This window comes from Apus apus, chromosome Z (assembly GCF_020740795.1).
Source record: "Apus apus isolate bApuApu2 chromosome Z, bApuApu2.pri.cur, whole genome shotgun sequence".
Taxonomy (NCBI): domain Eukaryota; kingdom Metazoa; phylum Chordata; class Aves; order Apodiformes; family Apodidae; genus Apus; species Apus apus.
Window position 1 is genome coordinate 13,405,110 of NC_067312.1, and position 26,206 is coordinate 13,431,315.

Below are 26,206 nucleotides of genomic sequence, written 5' to 3' on the forward strand. Positions count from 1 at the left end.
TGATGCCCCATCCCTGGAGGTTTTTAAGGCCAGGTTGGATGAGGTTTTGTGGAGCCTGGTCTAGTGGTAGGGTTCCCTGCTCATGGCAGGGGGTTTGGAACTTGATCTTTAAGGTCCCTTTCAACCTTAATTATTCTATGATTCTTTGATAGTGAAGACAAGGCAATTTCAGGCTTTTCATTAGATGCAGGTTTAGAAGGCATAAGCTCACCTTATAGCAATATTTGAAACTACCTTTCAAGCATTTTCTAAGAAGCAGTCATTTAGTTGCTGAGAGGTTCTTTATTCTAGATGCTGTTCACATGCTTTTTTTTTTTTCCTCTATGGATTTATTTTGACTGCTTAAAATATTACCTATTCTAAAAGTTTAGATTTTTAGTTTTAGTTTAGATTTTTTTCTTCTTCAATCCACAGATGAAACAAAACTTCTTTTACAGTTTAAATGAGTTTCCTAACACTGGATAGAGAGTAGGCATGTAAACCTCTGTTCAGGTGATACTGGATGAATTGCTTAGTGTGTCACTTTCAAGTCACTAGGAAGGAATTTAGTAATTATCTTTTTTATGTTTTATTTTTAATTTCTCTTCCTGCAATGCTAAAACTTTCAGTTGTGGAAAACATGTAAAAATAAAACCTCAAGGTTGTGGTATAAGCTTGTTTTCTTCAGGAGCCAATATACAGGTACAATGGGTCACATGTTCCAGTTTAAATGCTGCTCTAGTGTTACTGTGTGGGCAGAGCCCTTCACCTCTCGATAAAAAGTGATCCTGTGCTGTAAGGGAGAGAATGATTAAACCTCTCAATATCTACACTTGCAAGTACATGTTAGTGTTTTAATTTATTCCAGCCACATTTGTTTAGTTTTGTAATTCAGTCCATTTAAATATGAGGTTGAAAGACATTTATTTTTAGGGGGGATACATGAATGTGATTTTTATTCATTTTTAGTATGCAGTGCAGAAATGCTGAATTTATTTCTAGTGTCTTGTAGTGTGCACCACAGCCCCACAGTGTCTGTACTTTTCCAAACATATCCTAATCCCTGATACAGGGGTGTTCCCCATAGCCTTTTGCACTACATAGTCCTGCCAGACTGCTGTCGTAATTACAGTCCTTTCCCTGTCCCTCTTGGATGTCTGTTAAATCCTTAACATACAGAAAACAAGTACGTTTCATGCTTTAAGATTACAGTGCCTCAGCAGAGATCAAGGGGAGAGAGGCATTCTTAAAGTTACCTTAAAATGTTCAGTTATCTAATGACAGTGTATTTTGTTTTGAAAATATCAAAAAGAAAAATATATCTCACTCTCCATAACTTATCCAAGAATTTAGCATGACTTGGGACTGGTAGAAGCCATCCATGTCATTGACTTTTGCTGCTGCAGTAGCTATAATGAAACAATGGATCTCTACCCTCAGAAGAAGCTATGTGAAACTCCCTTCATGTATAATTTCAATTTGTCTCATAATTTCATTCTGACTGTACCATACAGACAGGATTTTCTTATTTGTTTCCTTCCCAGCCCCCTTACCCCGCCCCCCTTTTTTCCTTCTCTTCCAGGATGATATGTGTGTGTTTGGTGGTAGGAATTTGTCAGGAAGAAGTCTGACACTTGGAAGAGAGAAGTAAATGGGAGAACGGAGAGTAGTGCTTTCTGTTAGTAAAGGAGTCTGAGACTTGTTCTTCTAATCAAGCTGTCCTTCTTGTCCTTTTCTTCCTTCTTGCTTTCCTGTGTGAAATAATATCTTGTGCAATACGTGTACCATATGATAATTTCAGTAGGATTGGGTACACAGAATTTATGGTAGCAGGAACTGATTGTGACATCTTTTCTTGCAAAGCAAGTAGTGGATTTCTCAAACAAGTGATACTGTAGTGTGAAGTTTTAAATGAAAACATCTTTGCACAGTGCAGATGACACTAAGCTGGGAGGAAATGTCAGCTTGCTTGAGGGTAAGAAGGCTCTGCAGAGAGACCTGGACAGACTGGACTGATGGGCTGAGGCAAGTTTTATGAGGTTTAACAAGACCGAGTGCTGTGTCTTGCACTTTGGTCACAACAACCCCATGCAAAGCTACAGGCTTGGGGATGAGTGGTTGGAAAGCTCCATGGTGGAGAAGGACCTGGAGGTGCTGGTTGACGGCTGACTTAACATGAGCCAGCAGTGTGCCCAGGGGGCCTAGAAGGCCGACAGTGTCCTGGCCTGCATTAGAAATAGTGTGGCCAGCAGGAGTAGAGCGGTAATCGTGTCTGTGTACTTGGCACTGATAAGGCCACACCTCGAGTACTGTGTGCATTTCTGGGCCCCTCACTTCAGGAAGGGTGTAGAGTGCTGGAGCGAGTCCAGAGAAGAGCTACCAGGCTGGCGAAAGGTCTGCAGAATAAGCCCCGTGAGGAGAGACTGAGGGAACTGGGATTGTTTAGTTTAGAGAAGAGGAGGCTGAGGGGAGACCTTGTTGCTCTCTACAACTGCCTGAAAGGAGGTTGTAGGGAGGCAGGAGTTGGCCTCTTCCATCAGGTGGGTGACAGGACCAGGGAAGGTCTTGTTGGATATTAGAAAGAATTTCTTTACTGAAAGTATGGTTAGACAGTGGAACAGGCTGCTCAGGGAGGTGGTGGAATCACTGTCCCTGGAAGTATTTAAGAGGAGTACAGATATAGTGCTTAGCAGCATGGTTTGAGCACTGATTGGGTAGATTAGGTTATGGTAGGGGGATTTAGGTTATGGGTATGGTTGTACTAGATGATCTTCTGGGATGATTCTGTCCAGGGTTAGGACTCTAGCATTAAGGGTCAAGGTTAAAGAGTTTAGGCATAAGCGTCTAGATTAAATGGTCCAGGGTTAAGGGTCTACTGTTACAGGTCTGTGGTTAAGGGTAAATTATCTAGCTGATGTGGTGGTGTTGGCTCATAGGCTGCACTTGATAATCTCAGAGGTCTTTTCCAGCCTTGGCGATTCTGTGATTCTGTGAGTCACTGGCTTTGGAGGTAGACACCAGAGAGCTTATTTAAAAAAAGGAACAAACCAAAAGAAAAAAACAAACCAAGAAAACACACCCCCAGACCTCAACAAAAACCTACCTTATTTTGATGGGGAAAAGGAAAGTCTTTTGTTAATTACTGCTTTTAAAGCAAGGAACTTTGAAAGATATATACATTGTTTTAATCGCTGGGAGGTATGTTCATTCTTTTATGCCTCCTGGACACAACTTGTAAAACATGGACGGTGAATTATCAGGAACTGCTGCTTTTGAAGCACAGTTTGAAAGTATCTCAATGGTTTCTAGAAAACACGGACATACAAAGTTTGCCTTTTTAAAATACTGTGTACCTGAAAGAAACTGCAGGATTATTTGAATGTTGTAGTGTTAAGCAGGAGATGTCAAAATGCCTATCATTTCAACAAACATTTAAGAGGAAACAGACTTCTACACGTTTTTTCTCTTGCTAACCTCTTGACTATAAGGCTAGTAATATGCATCATTAGTTGAACTAGGGACTGCTTTTTATGTGATACCTATGCTGTATTTTCTCCACTGCAGACATATCCTGCTACCAATTAAGAATGTTTTGGAAAAGTGGAAAAAATTAGTTATATAACACAGAGCGAGTATTTTTTCCAATAAGAATTAGTGCAAGTGAAAAGAGATAAGTAAATTTGTGAATTACAGAATGACGATCATTAAGCCATTTTTTCAGTCTTCACCTCTTACTGATGTGATTTATCTTACTTATCTATCAGATCATGTAATATATATCTTATATATCACACCATTAATTATGGCAGTCTTAACATACCTGTTCAGAAGAAGGAAAAAAGATTGCTACGGGTAGATACCCTTAGTCTTCCCTAGTTTGTATTTATTTGTACTAGTTAAAGACAAACTGGGAAGTTCTGCATTTCTCATCAGTGAACTGTAAAAGAGGGAAACTTTGTCAGATTTTAACAATGAAGGATAGGCTGTTTCTCCCTTACTTTAACCCCCTCATCATTGGCCTGCAGAAATTGATTAGCGTCCTTCAGATTTTTATTTTGATTATTCTTTTTTATTGACCTCTAGTTCTCATTCTACTAGTTTTCTAGTTTTGGAAAGATATGTAGTATTGATTGATGGGGTTAAAGCAAGATGAGGAAATTGTGTGGCAAATTTTGATAATGCCTTTGAAAGTATTGCTGAGTTCTTGATAATTTTGTATGCTTAGCTCTGATAATTTACTTACCTTTCTTCAGGTTTTTTGTGCCTTAATGATTTATTAATGCCTTCCTCTGCTTGCTTACCAGTTTCTGTTATTAAGTATTTTACCATTTTTCTATAAGCCATTTGAAGTTAGCTGTATGTAACCTACATCTTTACAAAAAACATCTGTGTTCATACTTTCTATATTTACATAATTATTGCAGTTAAAATGCCATGACTTGGATTCTTCATGAGCTGTTGTAGAATTTGGTGTCTGGGCATCATGGTTACATAGCTGCAGGAATCCCAGGCACTGAGGCCACTGGGAAAGTCCAAAGCAATTAAGACTTTCCCTTGATAGAGGAGGATCATACTAGGGAACTTTAAAATAAACTGGATGTGCACATGTCCATGGGACTTGGTGAGATGCATCCATGAGTGCTTAGAGAGCTGGCCAATGTAATTGGGAGACCAAGACTCTGGGTACTCTTTGAAAGGTCATGGTGATTAGGGGAAACACCACAGGACTAAAAGAATGCAAATGTCATCCATATCTTCAAGAAGGGTAAGAGGGAGGAACCTGGAGAGTTAAAGGCAAATCAACCTTACCTTTGTTTGGAAAGGTAATGCAGCAGCTAATCCTGCAAACTATTTCCAAGCACATGAAGGACAGAAAAGTGATTAGGGGTAGTAAGCATAGAGACGAGATAATGCTTAATAATCCAAATCACCTCCTGTGCTGACATGACTAGCAGTGTGGATGAAGGCATGTTCATTTTTTACTTTAGTAAGGCTTTCAACACTGTGTCACATGATGTCCTTGGTAGACAAATCAGTGAAGTACAGCAAAATAAGCAGACAGTGAGGTGAATAAAAAACTGGCTGAGCTTCTGGCCTTGAAGCAGTGTGAATAGTGGCGTAAGTGCAGCTGGAAGCCAGTCATCGATGAATGGTGTACTCCAGGGGCTGACACAGGCTAGTACTCTTCAGCATCTTAATTAATGATCTGGATGATGGGATATGGTGTGCTGTCAGCCCTTTTGCAGACAAAAAGGGGCATAGTGGTTGATACACCAAATCCATGTGCTGCTATTCAGAGGGACCTCAACATGCTGGAGAACTGGGCTGACAAAAACATCAATCAATTCAATGAAGGGAGGTGCTGAGCTTTGCACCTGGGAGTGAATAATGCCATAATTCGGTTGGCAGCAACAGTACAAGCTGAGAGCCAACCACCTGAGAAGCAGGCTGGCACAAAAGGGCCTGGGAGTCATGATGGATAGATTTGAACATGAGTCAGTGATGTTCTCTGTGGAAAAAAAGGGCAAGCAGCATCCTGGGCTTTATTAAGAAGAGCATTGCCAAAAGGTGGAGGTGATTCTTCCAGTGTACTCATCAGTGGTTAGACACCTTTGGAGTGCTAGGTTCAGTCCTGGACTTCCCAGCACAAGAAAAACAAACATGGACATATTCAAGTGAGTCTGGTGAAGGGTCATAAAGATAGTTAAGGGATTGGAGCATCTGGTATTTGAGGAGAATCTGAGAGACCTGGGACTGTTCAGCCTGAGGCAAAGAAGGTTCAGGGTAGATGTTATCTATAGGTTACTAAGATATGCAATGGAGCCAAACACTTCTGTGATGTCCAGTGGCAAGACGAGACAATGGGCAGAAACTGAAATACATGAAAGTCCATTTAGAGGAGAATCTGTTTGGTTTAAGGGTGATAAAACATTGGAGTATGAGGGTTTGTGAAGTCTCTCTCCTTTGCATTGCTCAAAACCTGACAGGACACAGCATGGAGCATGCTGCCTGTTGTAGTTAACCCTGCTCCAATCAGTGACACTGGACTAGATGACCTCCTGGAAGGGGTCCCTTCCAACCTTAAACACAATAGGATTCTATTATGATTTTTTTTCATGTATAGTTCCCTTAAGACAGAAAAATGTACTTAAATTGTGCAAGTCATCACAGAGGGTAAATGCCAGCTATCTGTTACAAAATTCTTTTATAGCATTACTTCTGACTTCAGTAACTTACTTTTCACGTATGTTTAACTGGCAGGAAATGCAGAATCTGTGTCTTGTCCCACACATATTTTAGAAGTGGCAACTTACTGCCTAGGTTCTTTTATCACCTTTTCACTTTTAAGGCTGTTGCATTAGCATATATGAGAAGCTTTGTGGGATGTTCTGATTTTTCAAAAAATGTCCTTTCATGTGTCCTAATTTTACTAATTAAAATGTCTTTTTCTCTTCTTATTTGTTTTTGGAAAGCCGTTAAGTATTCAGTAAGTTACTGGAGGCAGCTTTAAAGTTCTTAGTTGTTTTAGTGGAAATTGTGATGACAACTTTCTGCCAAAGAGGAAAAACAATGCTATGAGCTTGAAGGCCACAGTCCTTAGTTATGCAGCCCACATTGATGCTTCATTCTAAGTAATAAACATGATAATAAGAAATTGGATTTAGATTTATGCCCAGTTTCAGTGTAACAGAAGGTGTATTAATTCAACAAGGAGAACACATACTTGTAAAAGATGTTACTGATAAGTCATGAAAACTGAGGAAAGTTTCTAAGTGTTTCTCATGAGCAATGCTGAAAAAAAAGCATTGCTATGGAACTGTTGAAACTTATCTTGGCTATTGTTATATTTCACTGGAGCCTAACATTTGATTAAAATTCAGATTCCGGGTTCTTCAGAGACATTAACCCCATGCAGAAACAGAGGAATAGTATTGGCCTAGTACTAAACAGGAGAGGTGAAGTAGTCACTGGCAATGCTGAAGAGGCAGCAGTCTTCAGTACCTTCTTAATCTCCATCTTTACCAATGCTGTTGGGTCCCAGGCCATAGGAACAAAAGTCCAGGTTGACGCAGACACTGACCTGCTGTCAGTGACAGAAGAGCTGGTGTGTTAACTATTACAGGAGCTTGATCTGTACAAATCAATGGGCTTGGATGCCATCCACCCTAGGGTGGTGAGAGAGCTGCTGATATCATTGTAAAGCCATTCTCCATAATCTTGAAGAAGTTGTGGAGACTGGGAGACATCTCTGAAGACTGAAGGAAGACTAATGTCACCCCCATCTATAAGAATGGTCCAAAGGAGGATGCAGGTAGTTACAGACCCATTATCCTCATTTTAGTCCATGGGAAAGTTATGGAGCAAATCCTCCTGGGGACAGTCACAAGTCAATGGAAGCACATGATTGGGAAAAGCCAACATGGATTTATTGGGCACAAATCATGCTTGACAGAGCTGATCACCTTCTATGATAAAGTGACCCACTCAGTTGATGCAGGGTGAGCAGTGGACATCTTCTACCTGGACTTCTTTGAGGCTTCCCCACAGCCTCCTCCTGGAGAAACTGACTTGTTACAACTTTGACAAGTGGTCTGTGCTGTGGGTGGGGAACTCACTGTTAGACCGTACCCAGAGGGTGATAGTAAATAGTTCCTCCTCAAACTGACAACTGTCACAAGTGGGCACCCCGAGGGATTGATGTTGGGCCCAATGCTGTTTAACATCTTCATAAGTGACCTGGATGTTGGGATCCAGAGCATCCTGATGAATTTTGCAGAGAACACCAAGATGAGTGGAGAGGTTGACACTCCAGATGGGAGGGCCACCTTCCAGAATGATCTGGACAGCCTGGAGGAGTGTGCTAGCAAGAACCTTATGAAGTTCAACAGGGAGAAGTATAAGGTCTTGCACCTAGGAACACATAACCCAGGAGTGCATTTCAGACTGGGATCCACCTGACTGGAGAGCAGCCCTGTGCAAAGGGACTTGGGGGTCTTGGTGGATAACAGGCTCAACATGAGTGACCAGTGCTCTGCAGGGGCACAGAAAGCCAACAGGATGCTGAGCTGCATCAACCAGGGCATCACCAGCAGAGATAAAGAAGTCGTCATCCTGCTCTACTCAGTGCTTGCCAGACCACACCTAGAGTATTACGTTCAGTTTTGGTCCCTGCTCTACAAAAAGGAAGTGGACAGGCTGGAGAGGGTCCAGAGAAGGGCCACAAGGATGATCAGAGGACTGGAGGACCTGCCACATGAGAAAGGGCTGAGAGGACTGGGTTTGTTCAGCCTTGAGAAGAGAAGACTTAGGGGAGACCTTGTTAAAGAGTGGCTACCAAGAAGATGGAGACTCCCCATTCACATGGGGAGTCACATGGAAAAGACAAGGGGTAATGGGCATAAGTTGATCCTTGGGACATTCTAGTTGGACACGAGGTAGATTTTTCACCATGAGGACAATCAAACATGGAGTAGTCTTCCAGTGGGTCCACCCACATTGGACAGTTTTAAGTCTCAGCTGGACAGGGTGCTGAGCCATGTCATATAAACTATAGTAGTACCTAGAAAGGCTGGACCAGATGATCCTTGAGGTCCCTTCCAACCTGGCATTCTATGATTCTATAAAATGATGGTTTGTAAGTGGCTACACTCTCTAATTTTTGTACTTAATGATATAGTAATCCTTAATTTGGGAAAAAAATATAAGCTCCTAAATGTATTTCAAATTATAAATATGTCCTAAATGACTACAGCATAGTATGAACTTTTTCAGTTTCCTCAAGTTATTACCTTAAATTTCTTTCCAGCTAGAATTTATTATTGTATGACATGCAGTGGAATTCAGCTTTCCTTTAGTATTATAAACGCTTTTTGTCTGTTATATATATATAAGCAGAGAGGTCTTACTAAATTTACTGCAAAAGAGATAGACAAACATAATGAAAATTTTATGGAAGTGATAGACTGCTGACAGCTTTCCGAGATTGCCTGTCTCACATAGTATCTTGGACATGGAAACAGCACTTTGTATTAGAGGTTTTGTATGGTTTATGAAGGCTAGATACCAAAATTGCCTCCTGAACCAAGAGCTTTGAATCAGCTTAAGAGTGATGGCAGTTCTAGTCCTTTTTCCATCTGGGTTTAAAATTCGTGGTGACGAGTGATTGTGAAGGACTTGCATTTTTTTCAAGAGGAACTGAGATCCTAAGATCTAGGCAATTCTAAGAACTTATACCTGAAGATATTGGGGGTTTAAATTGTTTGTTTGTTTGTTTGCAGGTTTTTGTTTTGGTTTTGTTTAGTTTTGCTTTGATTTGTTGTTGTTGTTGTTCATTTGTTTTTATCTGCTGGAAGAGTGAATTGAATTGAGGGATGTCAGGAAGGGGAAGTCAGAGGGTCATTACAAGCAGCTGTATACATTTCTACAACAGTTGCAAAGGGTATGACCATTGCTTCAAAACCAGCAAAAAAGCTTCAGGTGTATCACATACAGTAAATGTTACTTTTGAAGAACTGAGTGATTGACCAAACCATTTTGTTCCTTCAAGGGCTGGGAAGAAAACCTTTTAATTGGGAATATGTATGCTGTGTGTTAATAATGATAACTTCAGCACATCAAAGATACTGTACTTAGTGATCAAAGAGAAGAATTACTAGGAGGAATTTTAGGAACAGATAGATTTTAATCTTTATCCAGTAGTGCGCGTTATTGGAAATGGCTGTCTTACTGGACCTCTTCATTTTTTTTATGAGTCATAGCAAAGTTGCGGGCATTGATTTTACCCTTTTCATTATAATTTCATATTTGCAAATTGTATTGCATCTTCTCCAAAAGAAGAGAGATGGGAGGCAAGTGCAACAGCAGTAATAGATGAAGTAGTTAGCTTTGATTAGATAGTGGTTGATCACACTGTAATGGAATTGTTATTGTGTAAGTTTAAGGCTCAGTTTTATACTGTATCATGTACCAGTTTATCATCCATAGAAGTCTACAAGTGTATTAAATGGAAGTTCAAGAAAATAGAATAAAAGCTTAATCTCTAAAGTATTGCAATGCAGACTGGCGATTTGAGATAGTCCACAACTCTCTTACTATTTTTCTTTTCTCCGATTAGAACGGGCAAAGAATCATAGAGTGGCTTGGGTTGGAAGGGACTTTGAAGATCATCTAGTTCCAACTCCCCATGCCACACCTTTCACTAGACCAGATGGCTCATAGCTCCATCCAACTTGGCCAAGAACACTCCAGGGACTGGGCACCCACAGCTTTGCTGGGCAACCCGTTCCAGTGTCTCACCACCCTCACAGTGTCTAACCTAAATTTGCCCTCTTCCAGTTTAAAGCCACTACCCCTTGTTCTGTTGCTACTGGCCCTATTTAAAAGTTTGTCCCCATCTTTCTTATCAGCCCCCTTGAAGTACTGAAAGGCCACAGTAAGGTCTCCCAAAAGCCTTATGTTCCCCAGGCTGAACAACTCCAACTCTCTCAGCCTGTCTTCAAACAAGACAGTCCAACCCTTTCATCATCTTTGTGGCCCTCCTCTGGACTTAGTCCAAAAGGTCCATGTCCCCTTATATTGGGGCCCCAGAACTGGACACAGTACTCCAGGTGGGGTGTCACAAAAGCACAGTAGAGGGGGAGAATAATTTCCCTTGACCTGCTGGCCATGCTTCTTTTGATGCAGCCCAGGACACGGTGGTTTTCTGGACTGCAAGAGCGCATTGCCAGCTTATGTTGAGCTTCTCATCAACCAACATCCCCAAGTCCTTCTGAGGGCTGTTCTCAATCCATTCTCTGTGCAGCCTGTGGTTGTGCCTGAGATTGCCCTCACCCATGTGCAGGACCTTACACTTGGCCTGGTTGAACTTCATGAGGTTACCATGGGCCCGTCTCTTAAACCTGTCAAGGTCCATTTGGATGACCTTCCTTCCCTCCAGTATGGTGACCTCATCACACAGCTTGGTGTTGTCAGCAAACTTGCTGAGGGTGCAACTCGATCCTGCTGTCCATGTTGCTGACTGATCCCAGTACTGACCCCTGAGGAAGTCTGCTTGTCACTGGTCTCCAGTTGGGTGTCGAGCCATTGACTGCAGTTCTTTCAGTGTGACCATCCAGCCAATTCCTTGTCCACTGAGTAGTCCATTTGTTAATGGGCTGCTAATAATCTGTTAATATATATTAATAATGTCCATCCATGTCCGTTTAGAGACAAGGATGTTGTGCAAGGCAGTGTCACATACTTTGCGCAAATCTAGGTCAGTTCCTCTGTAACTCCATCATAGAAAGCTACCAAATGACATTGCTGGTTGGATATATATTCTTTGGGGAGAAACGTATGTACTTTTCTTTCTGGTTGAATAACTATAGTGGTTGAACCAAATTATAACTATAGTCTAATTGGGAAAGTAGGTTCTTGAGTCCAGTGTTTCCAGTTCAGGCATTTCATCTGATTGCAGAGATCTTATTTAGCCAAAGGTCTCTGTATTTGTCAAAGCAAGAATAGGAATTAAGCCTGTGGCTCATATCAAGTACTGACACTTAAGGTTGGGAGCTGAATCTTTTCCATTTCTATGAATCTGTAAATAGAATAATGAAGAGTTTGTTGCATTCACTAATCAGATAGGGAAAAAATGCCTCTCTCATTATGGATATTTTAAATTTTGTTTAAAATTACCATTCTAGTTCAAGATGTTGAGATACCCATTTCTTTTCACAAGACCAAAAGCCTCTCTGGTTGGATGTGTTGGATTTGGTTTTTTGTTTACTCTTTTTACTTATTCTAACAGGGATTTTTTTTTTTTTTTAAGGCAATTTAGTGTATATCTAAACTCTTTTTCAGGCAAGTAACTTAGTTTCTGCCTTTTATCAAAGTATTACATGAAAAGAAATGAAAGCCAGAAGTTAAAACAAGCAAACTGAAGTGTAGACTTAATTATTTGCAGAATTTAGTGGCATTTCTCCATTACTAATGCCTTTGTACTTTGTGATCACTGTATGTACTCTTGATCTAAAAAGGTTGGTATGGTGATCTTCAGAGAAAGTTTTTGCTTTGTTGCTGATGAGGTCAAGATTAGAAATGTTAGACATAACTTTACTTTGGGCCTTTGTCATCTAAAAGTCTCACTACTTTTCTTTACAATGAAAACGGAGAAGATGCCTGCTTTTAGGACAGTTGAAAAAAACAGAGTATTCTGCAATTGTTGCAAGTATGTTGTTGATCTGATGTTGCTCTGTTGATTATTTACAATCAACAAATTTTTTACATTTTTATTTTTGGGATAAGGAACCTCAGATTTTGGGAAACACTTTCTTCCTCAGTATAAGAAGTTGTCTAAATGGTTGAATTGCCTTTGGATTTATTTTGTTGTAGAGCAAGTCAGGTAGTTACATAACAGGTGTAATGCAGGTACCACTAAAGAAAATAAAATATTTTGAGTACTTTAAATTGTATTCCCCTCCACTTCCAGTTTCAGGGCAGCATGATCTTGGCGTCCCTGCTTGAGCAGGAGGTTGGATAAGATAACCTTCAGAGGTCACTTCCTACCTCAACCTGTGATTTTTTAAGGAAAAGTAGTAAGATATACAAAGTAATGTATGCATGAGCACAGTAGTAGTCCTCTCTATTTCTTCCCTCTCCCACAGAAGGTGTGGGATGGCAGGGAAGAGAGAGGGAAAATGAGTATATGCAATGTCTTTGGTATTTTTTTTTTTCAAAGGCTGTATGTCTACCTCATTGGTACTAAAAGGCATTTTACAATGCACTGTAGGGTAGTTGCCGTATTTGACTGATGGTAATTTTTAGTCCTATCAAATTTAAAGGGACTTGTTTTCTCTGTTTCTTTGTGCAGCATACTAAAAAAGCGCTCTAAAGAAATACATACATGGGCAGACCATGTTTTATGGAAGAATGGGATTAATACATAAATCATGGACATGAGCAAAATGATAAAGCAGTTGGGGCAGGTCAGGAGATACTAAATTTGTGTGTTGTGCCTTCAGTCAGTTCAGAATTTTAGGAAGTGTAACTGTCTTCTTTTTTTACTGGTTTGTTTTTATGCTGTACTCCATCAGCAGAATCCGTCTTCTGTAAGTGGATGGGAATCCCAGTTGTAGTTATTAATTTAATGTATCTAAACTCATTCTTCCATCTTCCCCAGTCTCTATACATGTGCATGCATGTATGCATGCCCACCTGTCTGAGGAATTGAGCTGCAGCTTTCTAACTCTGTGACTCATACTCATCTTTGGGAATTGTGAAAGACAGCGGGCAAAACATAGACCTAAAGGAACAGAATAAAACCGAACTAGAGTACAAAGACATGAAATCTAAAGAAATAAATCTTGTATGTGGAGAAAAAGCACAGGAAAGGATAACTTGTTTGGTTGGTAATCACATTAGTTTCATACACTGTTCTGTAAGAGGTTTGGCCTTGTCTTCTCCAGCATTGTACCTTCAGGAATTGAAAGAGAAAGTAGTCATTATAGAATGGCTGTATTCTGTATTTTTCAAAATAGTCTGCGAGTGAAATGAAATGCACAGTTTCTCAGTGGGAAAGGTTTATATGATCCTACATTACTCTTCAAAGTGAAAATAAATTCTACTCTTGAACAGCCACAGTCTTATCTCTTCATAAGACCTGCAGCATTTTACTTGGTCTCCAGTGATATAACTTGGTTTTGACGTTGTTCTCCCTCTACACAGACAATTATTCAATCTTGAAATGCCATATAGTGTATAATCTTTTTTCTTTTATTTGTTCTATCTACTTTTATTCTGAAGTATCAGAAGTTATGATAGAAATGTACAGTGTCAAAGTTAGATTTTTCCCTATTTCTTTGAAAAACAAAATTGAAGCTGGTTCACAGGTGTAATATTTTTGTTCAGCTGAACTATTTCAAGATGTGTGACTGACTTGTTCAAATAATTAGAAATAAAGGAGTTACTCAATTTCTAAACTGGTTTGAGGTAGTGAAGTGTGTTAAAGAAAAAAAAATCAGTTGCATGTTTTATGGAATTTCTACTCATAAGGATAATTTCTTTGAAGTATTGTTCTTCATTGTACTTTCTTATACTAACTGGGTTGTGGTAGTCCTATCCAAATAAATATGTACCTTTCCTCCCTACCCCTGCAAGTTATTGCTTCTGCAAGTATGCTTTCACGGTTGACAGCAATTCTTTGTCTCTTTGTGTTGCTATAGTACCTAGTGGAGGTGAGCTGAGAATGTTTAACATGGACAGGTCAAACATTAAAAATCCCCACGCTTTTTTGTATATGGCCATCATAATTTTGCAATTCCATCTGATTGTTTTTGGTGTACTGTGTATTTATGCTGTGACACTGCTAATTTCAGAAAATTTGAAAGTTGGGAAATGTAAGCTTGATTGAAACTGTAAGCTTGACTTTGCCTGTGAGCAGCTTTGCAAACCAGTTGTTGCTATACCAAGGTGGCTTTGGTTTAGATTTGTAACATCTGCAGGTAGGGTAGGATGTGGAAGATGGTAGTTAAGGTTAAAGTGACACCACTTTAGAGAAATAATTTTCTTGGAATTGCATCCCACCTTGCAGCATTATTTTCAGGCTTGGAAAATTTCTGTTGTGATTGTGCTGTAGGCACTGGAGAACCAGCAACAGCAGCAGAAGCTCCGAATGACATAGAGCACTTTCATGGGTAGCTATATGAATCCATCCCCAGATCTCAAGTGACCATATTTCAACATATTTTTCCAGTCTATTGAAAAATACCTGATTGCTACCATCTAGCCCCAGCTCCTGGTCAGTTGGTCATTGTTTGTACTTAGTTGATTAACAGTACTTTTAACACAGTGAAGACACATCTCTAGATCTTGTGGGCTGTATGTTTCAGGAATACTGGAAGGGATTCAGGGTAACTTGGGATATGTGTGATTTATCCAGATGTAGTCTTCATTTCTTTCCTCTGCTTTTGAATTTCTCAACTGTGCTTAATATCATGAGTGCTGCCAAACAAAGTTAGTTTTTTACATTTTACTTTTACATATGCTTCTGCAGGACAGAAAATAAGACAGTAGCTTTCGGTAGTGTGAGGATCTTTGACGTGAAAGGAGAATCTCATAAAGAGGATATTTATTGCCTAAAAAGATGGAAAAGAAGCAGCAGTAAACTCCCAGAATAACTGGATTCTCCCTGACAGAAGTTGTAGCTCTTTATTTTGCAGAACTGTTGAACATAACTACTCTACCAAAGCATTTAGTATCTAATAGTTATCAGTGTAATTATGCAGGCAAAAATAATGTACGTTTTATACAGGTTAGCTTTTAAAAACATACCAGTTCTTTGGTTTCGGTTTTGACACCTTATCGGTATGACTTAATCTTCTATCACTTTTCTAATGAGGAGGCAGCAGCAGTATCTTACTTTGCAACAGAGTGCAAGATTTGTGTTCCATTCACTCAAATTTAGTGTTTTAAGAAGGCATCTCAGCTGCCTAGCAATAAGGCTTTTTAATCAGGTTCTGTTTTGCATTAGTTCTCCAATAAAATAGCAGAAAATATCCTTTACTGTAGAACAGTATTCTTAGTTACTTACATAGCCCCTTTGATGCATGGTGTTTTCCAGCAAAATCAGTAATTTTGAGATTTAGATTTTTCTCTTTTGCTGAAGTAAGCTACTCTCATAGAAAATAGAATTTGTAAATGTTTGGGTCAGATTATGTTTCCTGAAAGAACAGTCTTTCATTTGGTGCTTAAATTTCTTGTATATGTATGAAGGACCTGATATAGGCTTGTTTTAGAGTTCGTAATGCTAAGGCTAAATATTTGAAAAGCTGATTTTAAGTGCAGAACACTGTTCATGAGCACTTTTTAATTTTTATATCTAATTAAGTGAGTAAAAAGAGAAAGTTCCTTGTGCTTGGACAAAGGAAATGACTTTAACAGAAAGAGGTGCTAATGCTGCTGGAGAGCTATTCCTTCTTTTCAGGGAACTGTTCTAATGAATTTTCACCTTTTGTAATTGCAAGGTAGCAAGAAAAATTGTTTCCTGCTAGCTGCTCATCTAGTGTAGATCAGGGAAGCTGTGTACTACCCATAGGTATCTGCACTCCACACATGGCATAATCTGATTTTTGTAATTTTTATTTTCTTTTCCTTTGTGGTGGTCTTTGTCAGTTCCCCGCCTCTTCTCATCCAGGAAGAGTTCCACAGGTGCAAAGTGCAATTGTGCTTTTTATTGGGACTGTCGTAGAATTATGTGCACTCCTGGATTAGGAGGCACTTCTCCCTGAATCCATAGAGCTCTCATATTGTTTGTGATTCCCCCTTTACTGGGGTTTCTCTTGTCATTTATGGTCCTGTCACTGTCACTACTGTCACATGGGCAGCAGAGGCATCAGTGTGATTGTTATCCAACAGAACAGCAGAGACCAAAGGAAGGTGACAGCCCCAGAGGAAGAAGCTCTCAATTTTTTTCCTAGAAGTTGCTTTATATTCAGAAGCAACTTGCAATTGGCCCAGTATGGTAAGGTTTCTTTTCTTACAGTGGTTGTGGTTTGTACTGATTTAAGCACCTACTATTAGAATAGTTTTAGAAAAACACATTATGCTAATATCGAGTTTGAAATTGTACTGGGTCATTTTTGTCTCAAACTTTTTAAGTTTTCACTTGCTTTGTCAGTATCACTGATTCTGCTGGCAGATCACTTTATGAACCAAACATATAGATTTTACTATTACACTGGATTTCATCTGGCTGTGTGCTTCTGGGATTTCTGTGCCTTTATTTTCAAACTTAACGTTTTGTAGCCAGTGTTGTAGGAGGTAAAACTATTCTGTATGTACTGTGAATATACTAATTTTATGAATGTGGATGTGTTTCCATGGGTTTTTATTGTTATTAATGAGTCTTCTGCATTTCTGACACCACCACTCCCCCTTTTCTCTTCCCCTCTTCTCATATGCTGCCACTCCTGGCCTTTTGGTTGTTCAAGTTAGATTCATACTTTCTTGCATTACTGTTTTAAACTTAGCTGCATCAGTGATTAATTTCCAGTACTAACTTTTTCTGAGGCTGAATTAGTGTTAAGCTGTTTTATATTGGGAATGTGTGTGCTCCCCCCTTCCATGTACTGAAGTGTTAGGCTGTGTTTTGGCAACTGTGCCTCTTTCCTTCGTGTTTTACAACTGTAGTAGTACTAAACTGTAGCTGTGATATGGAAACCAGAAATCTGCCCTCTTGTGGGTAAATCTGTAAGATGTACCTCAGTCACAGTATCTTACTTGAAGGAGAATTTAGAAGATATTATTCATTCTCTTTCTAAGTCTGTCCCTCATTCTTTAAGTGATTTTTTTGTTGTTTTTTTTTAAGAGCAGTTTATGGACTGATAACTACCAAAGATACATGTAGTAACTAGCAAGAAAAGTAGTTTATTGAAAAAACGCGTAAGTTTAAAACTGACTATGAAGCAAGCATTCCTAAATTTCAAAGAGTGTGTTTGTTAATTTGAAATAAAAGAAGTATACCTAAATTAAAGTAGATTATTCATGATTCGTACTGGTTCACTCTGAGTGTGCAGAAGCAGAAATCAGCTTTGACTGTGGTGCTGCAGTTACATCAATACGATGCTAGTCAACATGCAAGAAATTAAAACAACTTTTAAAAATACTTTCATTCTAAATAAATATTGAATAATAGAAACTAAATAAAACATAATGCTTATTTAATGGAACGCTTTAAAAAAAAATAGAGATATAATGTTATAGCTCTTCTTTAAAATTTAATTTTACTCCACCTAATTTTGTCTCTGATTTTCTCATCAGAAATATATTGTTAGTCATACATAAGTTATTTTTTTAAATTCAAAGATTAAGTAAGTTAAAGAATAGCCTTTAACAAATACACGTCAGAAATTTCTGAATCCTACAGTTTGTTACTTGCCTTTGCATTACTGCTGAGCCAGTGTATTACTGCACATAAACAGATTTTTCCCTTTATTTTCTTTTCCACTGTCCTTATGCATGCACAAAGCCAAGCTGTGGAAGAACGGGTATTTTTGTTAAGGAGACAAGAGCATTTTTCAAACAAGAGGAGTGTTTCATAAATGCAGAATATGGTAACTAGTGTAGGAGTCGTTTCACTGATAGTCAAATGTTGCAATTATCTGAAAAAAATAAAGTTCAGTTTCTTTTTTTCTTGGATTTTTTTGTGAATTTTTTGTTTGTTTCCTTGGGTTGAGTGGCTTTTTCCTTCCTTGGTTGTAGTGTCTCTCCTTTTCACTGGACGAGCAGTGACTCTTTAAACAGTTCGCAACTTGCTTTTGTCCTCTCTTTCCTCTCTTAATTTTACAAACTGTCCGTTTTCTTTTGGTTTTCCATTCTGTCATTAATCCAGTACTAAAGTGAGAAGTGTGGAATATATAGAGAGATCAGAGGATCTACATGACACATTGCAAACTTTCGGCCACTGAAGGCAGTCAGTATTTTCCAAGTCCATGTTTCGGGTTGTTTTATCAAGCATGTTGCTTGCAGTCATGGCTTGACTGTTCTTTATTATTGTGTATTAAGTTGACAGTTTTTTCATATATTATTGTCAATAAATGCTACCATTTCACTGAGGGGTTCTTTATGTAATTTCCTTTGAGCACTATATTTTCCTCCTCCCCAAAATGTGTCTGATAGCTGTGGGAGGTGTTCCTGCCTATGCAGAGGAGTTCAAACTAGATGATCTTTAAGGTCCCTTCCAATTCAAACCTTTCTATGATTCTATGATTTAAATTGGACTTCTCTGTTTGAACTACAACACTACACTCTGAAGCATTGTTAATAAGCTTTCCAGTGCAGCAGTTCTTTGATTTCCTTATTTCAGCTAATACAACAGTTTAATGAATTCAGTCTAGAGGTAGAAATACTGTACTACTGGTAATGGCTACTGTACAAAGCAGATAATGTAAAATTTTGCATATATTCAAAAATGTTGATTGTTCTTGACTCATTTTGAGCTGCTACAGTGTTGTACTTTTCTCTCTTTAATCATAGAATAATAGAACTATTCAGGTTGGAAAAGACCCTTGGGATCACCAAGTCCAACCATCATCCCTACTCTGCAAAGTTCTCCCCTAGACCATATCCACCAACACCACATTGAAATGACCCTTAAACACATCCAGGGATGGTGACTTAACCACCTCCCTGGACAGCCTGTTCCAGTGTCTAAACACTCTTTCTGTGAAAAAATGTTTCCTAATGTCCAGTCTAATCCTCCCCTGTTGCAGCTTGAAGCCATTCCCTCTTGTTCTATTGCTGATTACCTGTGAAAAGAGACCAGGACCAACCTCTCTACAATGACCTTTCAGGTAGTTGTAGAGACTGATGAGGTCTCCCCTCAGCCTGGTCTTCCTCAAACTAAACATTCCCAGCTCCTTCAGGTGTTCTTCATGAGATTTATTCTCTAGGCCCTTCACCAGCTTCCTTGCCCTCCTCTGTACTTGCTCCAGCACCTCAATATCTCTCTTGAATTGAGGTGCCCAAAACTGGACACAATACTCCAGGTGTGGCCTCACCAGTGCTGAGTACAGGGGGACAATCACCTCTCTCCTTCTGCTGGTCACACTATTTCTAATACAAGCCAGGATGGCTTTCATGGCCACCTGGGCACACTGCTGGCTCATATTCAGCCGCTTGTCAATGAGAACCCCCTGGTCCTTTTCTGCCAGACGCTTTCCAGCCACACTTCCCCAAGCCTGTAGTGTTGCTTGCGGTTGTTATGGCCCAGGTGCAGGACCCGGCACTTGGCCTTTTTGAAGCCCATACTACTAATATTAGTCCAACCATCTAATCTATCCAAGTCTCTCTGTAGAGCCTCTCTATCCTCGTGCAGATCAACACTCCCGCCCAGCTTGGTTTCACCTGCAAACTTACTGATAATACACTCTATGTCCTTAACAAGATCATCAATAAAGATGTTAAACAGAAATGGTCTCAACACTGAGCCCTGAGGAACACCACTTGTGACTGGCCACCAGCTGGACTTGACTCCATTGACCACCACTCTTTGGGCCTCACTGTCCAGCCAGTGCTTGACCCAAGAGATCATGTGCTTATCCAGGCCATGAGCAGCCAGGTTTTTTATGAGAGTTCAATGAGCAACTCTTTCATTACAGTTGGGGAATGAAAGAAAAATACACAAGACAACAAAATTTGTCAGTCAAGCCATTAATTCTTGGGAGCTTTTCTGAAGTTTTTCTGAAGTTTTCTCATCTTGAGCTGTCAGGTTTTTTTCCCTAATTGCTTGGTAATTTAAATTCCTTAAATGGATGATTAATAAATAGTAATAAATTTATTACTATTCCCAGTGACATAAGATTCAACATCTAGTTTCACTGGATCTCCGTCTCTAATTCTGGAATCAAATCCCACTTAGTTTGCCAGTTGTTCAGCAGGTACAGTTTTGCTCTTAACAGATGTAATATCTGGACCCAGATATATACTAATGTTACCTTCATACTGTGTTTGTCATATGAACTAATTCCATCACTTAAGCCCATCAGTCTCTTTGTCTTTTGTTTATTCTCATGTGTTTACGTGCATCATCATACTTAAAAAAACTTTGCAGTATGAGAGACGGACTTGACAAATTGCCATGCTTGGCTCCTAGCTGGTGCAAGCAACCACATCCTGTCCCTTCTGTAACATCTGTATGTTCCATCTTTAAAGTAATTGTGTTGCTTGTATCTGCTACTACTTCTAATGAAGTGTTGATCCAGAAGTGGTAGCTCTGTCGGTGAGAAGCTCTGTTCTGATTTTCTTTTTGCTTCCATTCATGCCATTTGTTGTTGCTTTAGCATTGCCCTGTAACATTCTTCCTTTGTAATCTTCTTGGACTGCCTTAGAGAGCAGCCACATCCCCTCTTGACCTTTGTTTTGTTAGCTAAACAAACCAACCCCTTCTACTTTCCTCTTACAGAGAATGTTTACACTTCCGCTGACAATTGTAACTCACTTTCAGGTCTGGATCTTGCCAGTTGTGGTTTCTTATAATGTAGCTGTGGAAAAAGTTTTCGATTTGAGTGTGTGTCTAGTTTTGAATAAATTTTTCCTATGGAATATGTGTCACCTAATTATTGTGTCAATAATAGCAGGCAAGAGCTTGCTTTAGTAGTAATTGCCTTTGATGTTTGCAGCTTAATGTTTACAGAGAAAGTGAACAGATTGTTTTAAAATTTTTTTTCTGTTTTTTTTTCATTGTTTCTGTGTACATGCAGAATTTCCAATAATAGTGACTATCAACATGGCCTTGGTCAACTTTAATGCAGTTTCATTTGGGAAAGGAGAGATCGTCAGACATTACCTTTTTATTGCACATATAATTTATTTCTGAAAGGCATTCCTTGATTTGTTTTATTAGTAAACTTTCAGTGAAAACAAATTCTGAAAGTGTTTACTCCTGTGGGTTTTCTGTTGCGGACCTATTGTGGGAAGAAATTAAGTTTTTGGTTTGCAGTTTTGTTTTGTTGTTAATTAAGAATTCCTATTTATGGAACTAAAAACCACTGAAATTTTGTGCATATTGGTATTTCTTTCATGTGAAGAACCTCAAGTATTGAGTATATTTGAAACTGCTTTGCGTGTTTGAAGGCTGTTTTCTATTGGATTAAAAAAACCCATCCACCACAATCCACTCCATGTATCTATCTGTAGCAGTTTCCTTAACTACGTTTCTGTAAGTGTAATGTACTATACTTTCAATAACAAATGTCATTTAGTGGTGAGAATGAGACTGGCAGGTGCAGCAAAGAAAGTAAACTCATTGTCAGTTTTGTTTAACCTCAGTGTTGGTATTTTTTCAATTAATTTGGTTGTGTATAAATAGAGAAACTTTGAAAAACTAAATTGAGTCGTTCATGAAAACCTGGACCACGAAAAAGACTCGTAACATTGGGTTTCCTTGTCTTGCTTAGAGTCTATACGTATTTACTTGCAGATGTCCTGTATATTGCCATTGATGTGGCATAAGAAAGAATGAGATAAAAATTACTAAGGAAATAACAGGGATCTCTTGGTTTGTATGTATTACGTATGTAGTTCTCAAAAATGTTGGCATGTAAAGTAAGTGTAAACAAATAATTATTTCAGTGTCTTCAGTAGATAACATAAATGCTTACAGAAGAGGTCTTTTTACTTCATCTTAAACTGTGAACACAGGTGCCTGTCTGTAATATGTAAATACATATATAAAAAAAAATGTTTCCTTTAATTGTTTTGAATTGTCTTCAGAAAACATCGTGTTCAATTTTTGTAATTTCATCAGTATAATAGTGGATTGTGATGTGTGATCTTAGCAAATTTTTTGTTTTGGAGCTGCAGTGGAAACTATTGCGTTTTTTAAGGGTTTTTTTCTGTTGCTTTTTTTTTAAGTGTAGACTTCATTGCAGTTGGGATCTTTATAGTTAGTGCAAACTCAGTAAACAAATTCCTTTTTGTTCGGTACTTGAATATGAACTGTGCTGTGTTATAAGAAGTAAACAAGTCAGTTCAGTGGTGACCATACCTTTTATTTTGTGGAGTGGGTGGTAGAGTTCCTGTTAGTAGTTTGACCAAAGAGTGTTTAATACTGAATAGATATTTTCAGATAAATTTTGAAATAGCTGCTCCTTTTAAAATATACTAAGATTTTGTATTTGTTACTTTGTTTAGTCCTTAATTTTTGCATCTGTAAATTAGTCCTTTTGTTTTTGCTAGCTTTGTCTTACTTGAAAAAGTCATCTTTTGTAACACTAGGAAGTGAATATAGCAGGTAATAATTAAACTTGTGCATTAAGTGCTACCCATTGCAGTAGGAACTGATGGAAGTTTCATTACCAATTTTTTAGTTGGTACTGTATAACCTAAGCAAATTTTCTTTTATTGTCTTATCTTGCACCTTTTTTTGGTGAAGGGCTCTGCTTTGGAGACCTAAAGCTTGCCTTTTGATTGCTTAATACCATTTGATATGTAAAATCTACATTGTTCTACCCACTCTTGACAAAATTTACTTAGTGTGCAGCTGAGGGTATGGCCTGTGTTTCCTTTGTGTTATTGAAAGTAAAAATTGAAAAAAATAAACTGAGAATTTTCATTTTGTTTTGTTGTGGTTTTTTTTAGTGCTTGGGAGATGGGAAGTAATGATAGCTGGCACCTGAACTGAAATATCTGTGAAGGCACTACTGTCTCAGAATTTCAGGATGAATGGGGATATGCCTCATGTTCCCATCACTACTCTTGCAGGGATTGCTAGTCTTACAGACCGTAAGTACTCATCTTTTTCTTGTCTTTGCTATGCTTTTTTCTATCTCTTCAGTAAATACCTGCATTTCAAAATACTAAAAATAGGTTTTTTTAAAGTTCTTAAAGGTTCTTACTAATTTTGTTATCCATTACTTGAATTTTAAAAATCTATTAAAATAAAACATGTTAATTTAAACATGAAATTAAAGTAAATGTAGATTTTAAAACCCTTGAGAAAACCTGAAACAAAATACATACATTGTTTGTTAGAAAAATAATTTGGTAGCATATCTGGGTACCCCACAAATAGAGAAAAAAATACAAATGATAAAATACTTCTGTAAAACATACATCTCCTCGTCTTCCTGAGAGGGGGGAAAGGAGGGTGTTAGTTCTGGACAAGGTACAAAAAAGTTGCTTTAAGGTTCAAGGAACAACTGCTAGAATGGAAATAAGCAGCTGAACCTATGAGTATTTTTCTTAGCTGTTCAGCCTAGAAAAAAGGAGTGGATGAGGTGTGTGCGCTGTTCTTAAATACATCAGGAAGACAAAGTGCAAGGAAAGGAAAAGAACTATTTACAGTAATAGCTGATAACTGCTTATAATGTGACCAAAAATAAATTTCTCTTGAAAACTAAGAGGGGATCTCTCAGTACAATAATGAGGTCCTAGAACAACCATTACAATAACAGCACTTGGGACAAAGATGCATCTTGTTTATGAAGTGTAAGAAAGAGTTTGTTGCTTAGTTGTCTGTCTGAGGATAATTAGACTCAGTGACCGAGGTGCTTCTTCTGAGCTCTTGTTTTAATTATTGGACGCTTTTATTATGTGGACGCTTTCAAGAGACACTGAAAGTATATACCCAGCAGTTGAATTTAATTGCCTACAGTAAAAAAAAACAGATGTATTCAAGGAAAAAACCCATTTCATCACATCTTTTCGATATTCTGAAATATCAAATTGAAAGATACACGTACGAATTTACATGTGTATATATGTATCGTTATGTATGTCTAATAATGGACCATCAGGGTGCAAATATTAGGTTTCCAGGCTATGGGCAATTTTCCAGCATTAAGGTTTTGCAGCTAAGGATCTATAGAAAATCAAAATATGAGACTAGTAGAAGTCACTGGCCAGACTGCTGATGCAAGAGTTTATTGACATGATGAACTACCTTTGGTGAGATTAGTCCTTGTGTTAGGTCCATTTCCTCCTTTTTGTATGGTACGTATTTCATGTTTGGAAACTCAGAAGCAACTGAAAGAGGCTTATAACTGCCTCACCTTATTTTTCTCTGTGTGAGAAGAAGGAGCTGGAGTTGGCAAGACTTTTTTCTCTAGAAATATGGGGGACATGATGACTAGAGACAGTAGAGTAGGCTAGTTAACTAGCTGAAGTTATAATTGATCTTGCTAATTTTTCTCAGTTTCCGGTACATTCAAGGTAGTCTGATGCAAGTAATGAACGCTATTTTAATCTATTATGTAGTTCTGTTTGAATTGCTCTTTATTTCTAAATACCTTAATGATACACATTATAGTGTGGAAAAAGACTAGAATATCACCTATTTCCTCCCCATCCCCCCCCCTTTTTTTTTTTCCTTTAAAAAAATATTAAGAATTTCAATATAAAAGAGTATTTTGTTCAAACTCCCCTGCCATGGGCAGGAACGCCTCCCACTAGACCGGGTTGCTCAGAGCCCCAGCATGTGCCAGTGTCTCACCACCCTCACACTGAAGAATTTCTTCCTAATGTCTAACCTAAATCTACCCTGTTTTTTAATTAATCCTATGTTTCAATCAAATCTATTTACCAAGATTTGTGAATACCTGTGCTGACTGAATTGACATTTTAGTGATCGTACTAACCAACAATACTAGCCTTTTTTTTGGAGGATAGAAATAAATACAAGGGAAGAATAAACTGAGAATTTAGTTAGTGGCTTCAATTTGTTGGAGTGTTTGGTTTTATTTTGGTGAGTTGGGTTTTTTATGGGTTTTTTTATGTTTTGGTGTTCTGTTTGTTTTTTGTTTTGTTTTGATCTACCCTGACCATACAAAGTGGGAACACTTATTAAATACAAAAGTCAGAGTATATATTCAATGCAATTACTGTACTGCATGTAACTACAAGGATTTTTTTTCATTTCCTTCCTTTATCAAGGCTTTTGGCTGCTAGAGAAAGCTACTATAACACATTAAAAAGCATACCAAGTAACTTAATATTCTAGAATGTTTAAAAGTATGCTCTTATTCGTAATACTTGTCTTAGCACAGCTAATTATAATAATATAGTAGTAAAACTTATGGACTTCACTGCATTTTTAAATTAAAAACAGCATCCAGCCTTTACGTGTATGTGTGTTCATGATAAAAAAAAAAAAAAAAAAAACAAAAACCAAAAAACATGTTGAAATCTTCCCTATGTTTCAAATGTAGTTGATGAGTTTGCTTTCTTAAATCACATGAGGGAGTAAGAAGGGCCCTTCTTCTTACACTTGTGTTTGATGAAGCTATTTTGAACTCCTTTCTGTTTTCTGATACCAGTTTTGAACCAGCTGCCTCTTCCATCACCTTTACCTGCTACAACAACAAAAAGCCTACTTTTCAATGGACGGATAGCTGAAGAGGTGAACTGCCTTCTGGCATGCAGGGATGAAAATCTGGTTTCACAACTCATCCACAGTCTCAATCAGGTGTCAACAGATCACATGTATGTATTTTGAAGTTCAGCCACATCAGCTCACTACCCTTACTTCCTGAAATCAAAATTAGTTGGATTGAGAAGGTTGTTTGTGAGGATCTGAAAATTAGAACATGCAGGTTTTTTACTAGGCTTGCTTTGCAGATTACTGGTGTGTACGAGTCAAATGTTTTCAGTAAGTCAGAAAGTTAATAATCATCCAGCAGCCCTTATGCATAACTGTGGGGGTTATTTTATAGATTTGCTGCTTATTCTATTCTTGTTATTACAGTGTGAACTTCGT

The 26,206-nt window shown here is 38.3% G+C and overlaps 1 protein-coding gene across 4 annotated transcripts in view; it reads left to right on the forward strand.

Annotated features, from left to right (window-relative positions):
- Positions 1 to 26,206, forward strand: part of NIPBL (NIPBL cohesin loading factor) — a 151,495-nt gene that overhangs the window by 31,452 nt on the left and 93,837 nt on the right. For all 4 annotated transcript variants that reach the window (XM_051642398.1, XM_051642402.1, XM_051642400.1 and 1 more), the window contains exons 2-3: positions 23,092 to 23,235; positions 25,767 to 25,932. In XM_051642398.1, the coding sequence (XP_051498358.1) occupies positions 23,172 to 23,235; positions 25,767 to 25,932 (230 nt within the window). In that variant the 5' untranslated portion in view covers positions 23,092 to 23,171. The remainder of the gene's footprint in view (positions 1 to 23,091; positions 23,236 to 25,766; positions 25,933 to 26,206) is intronic.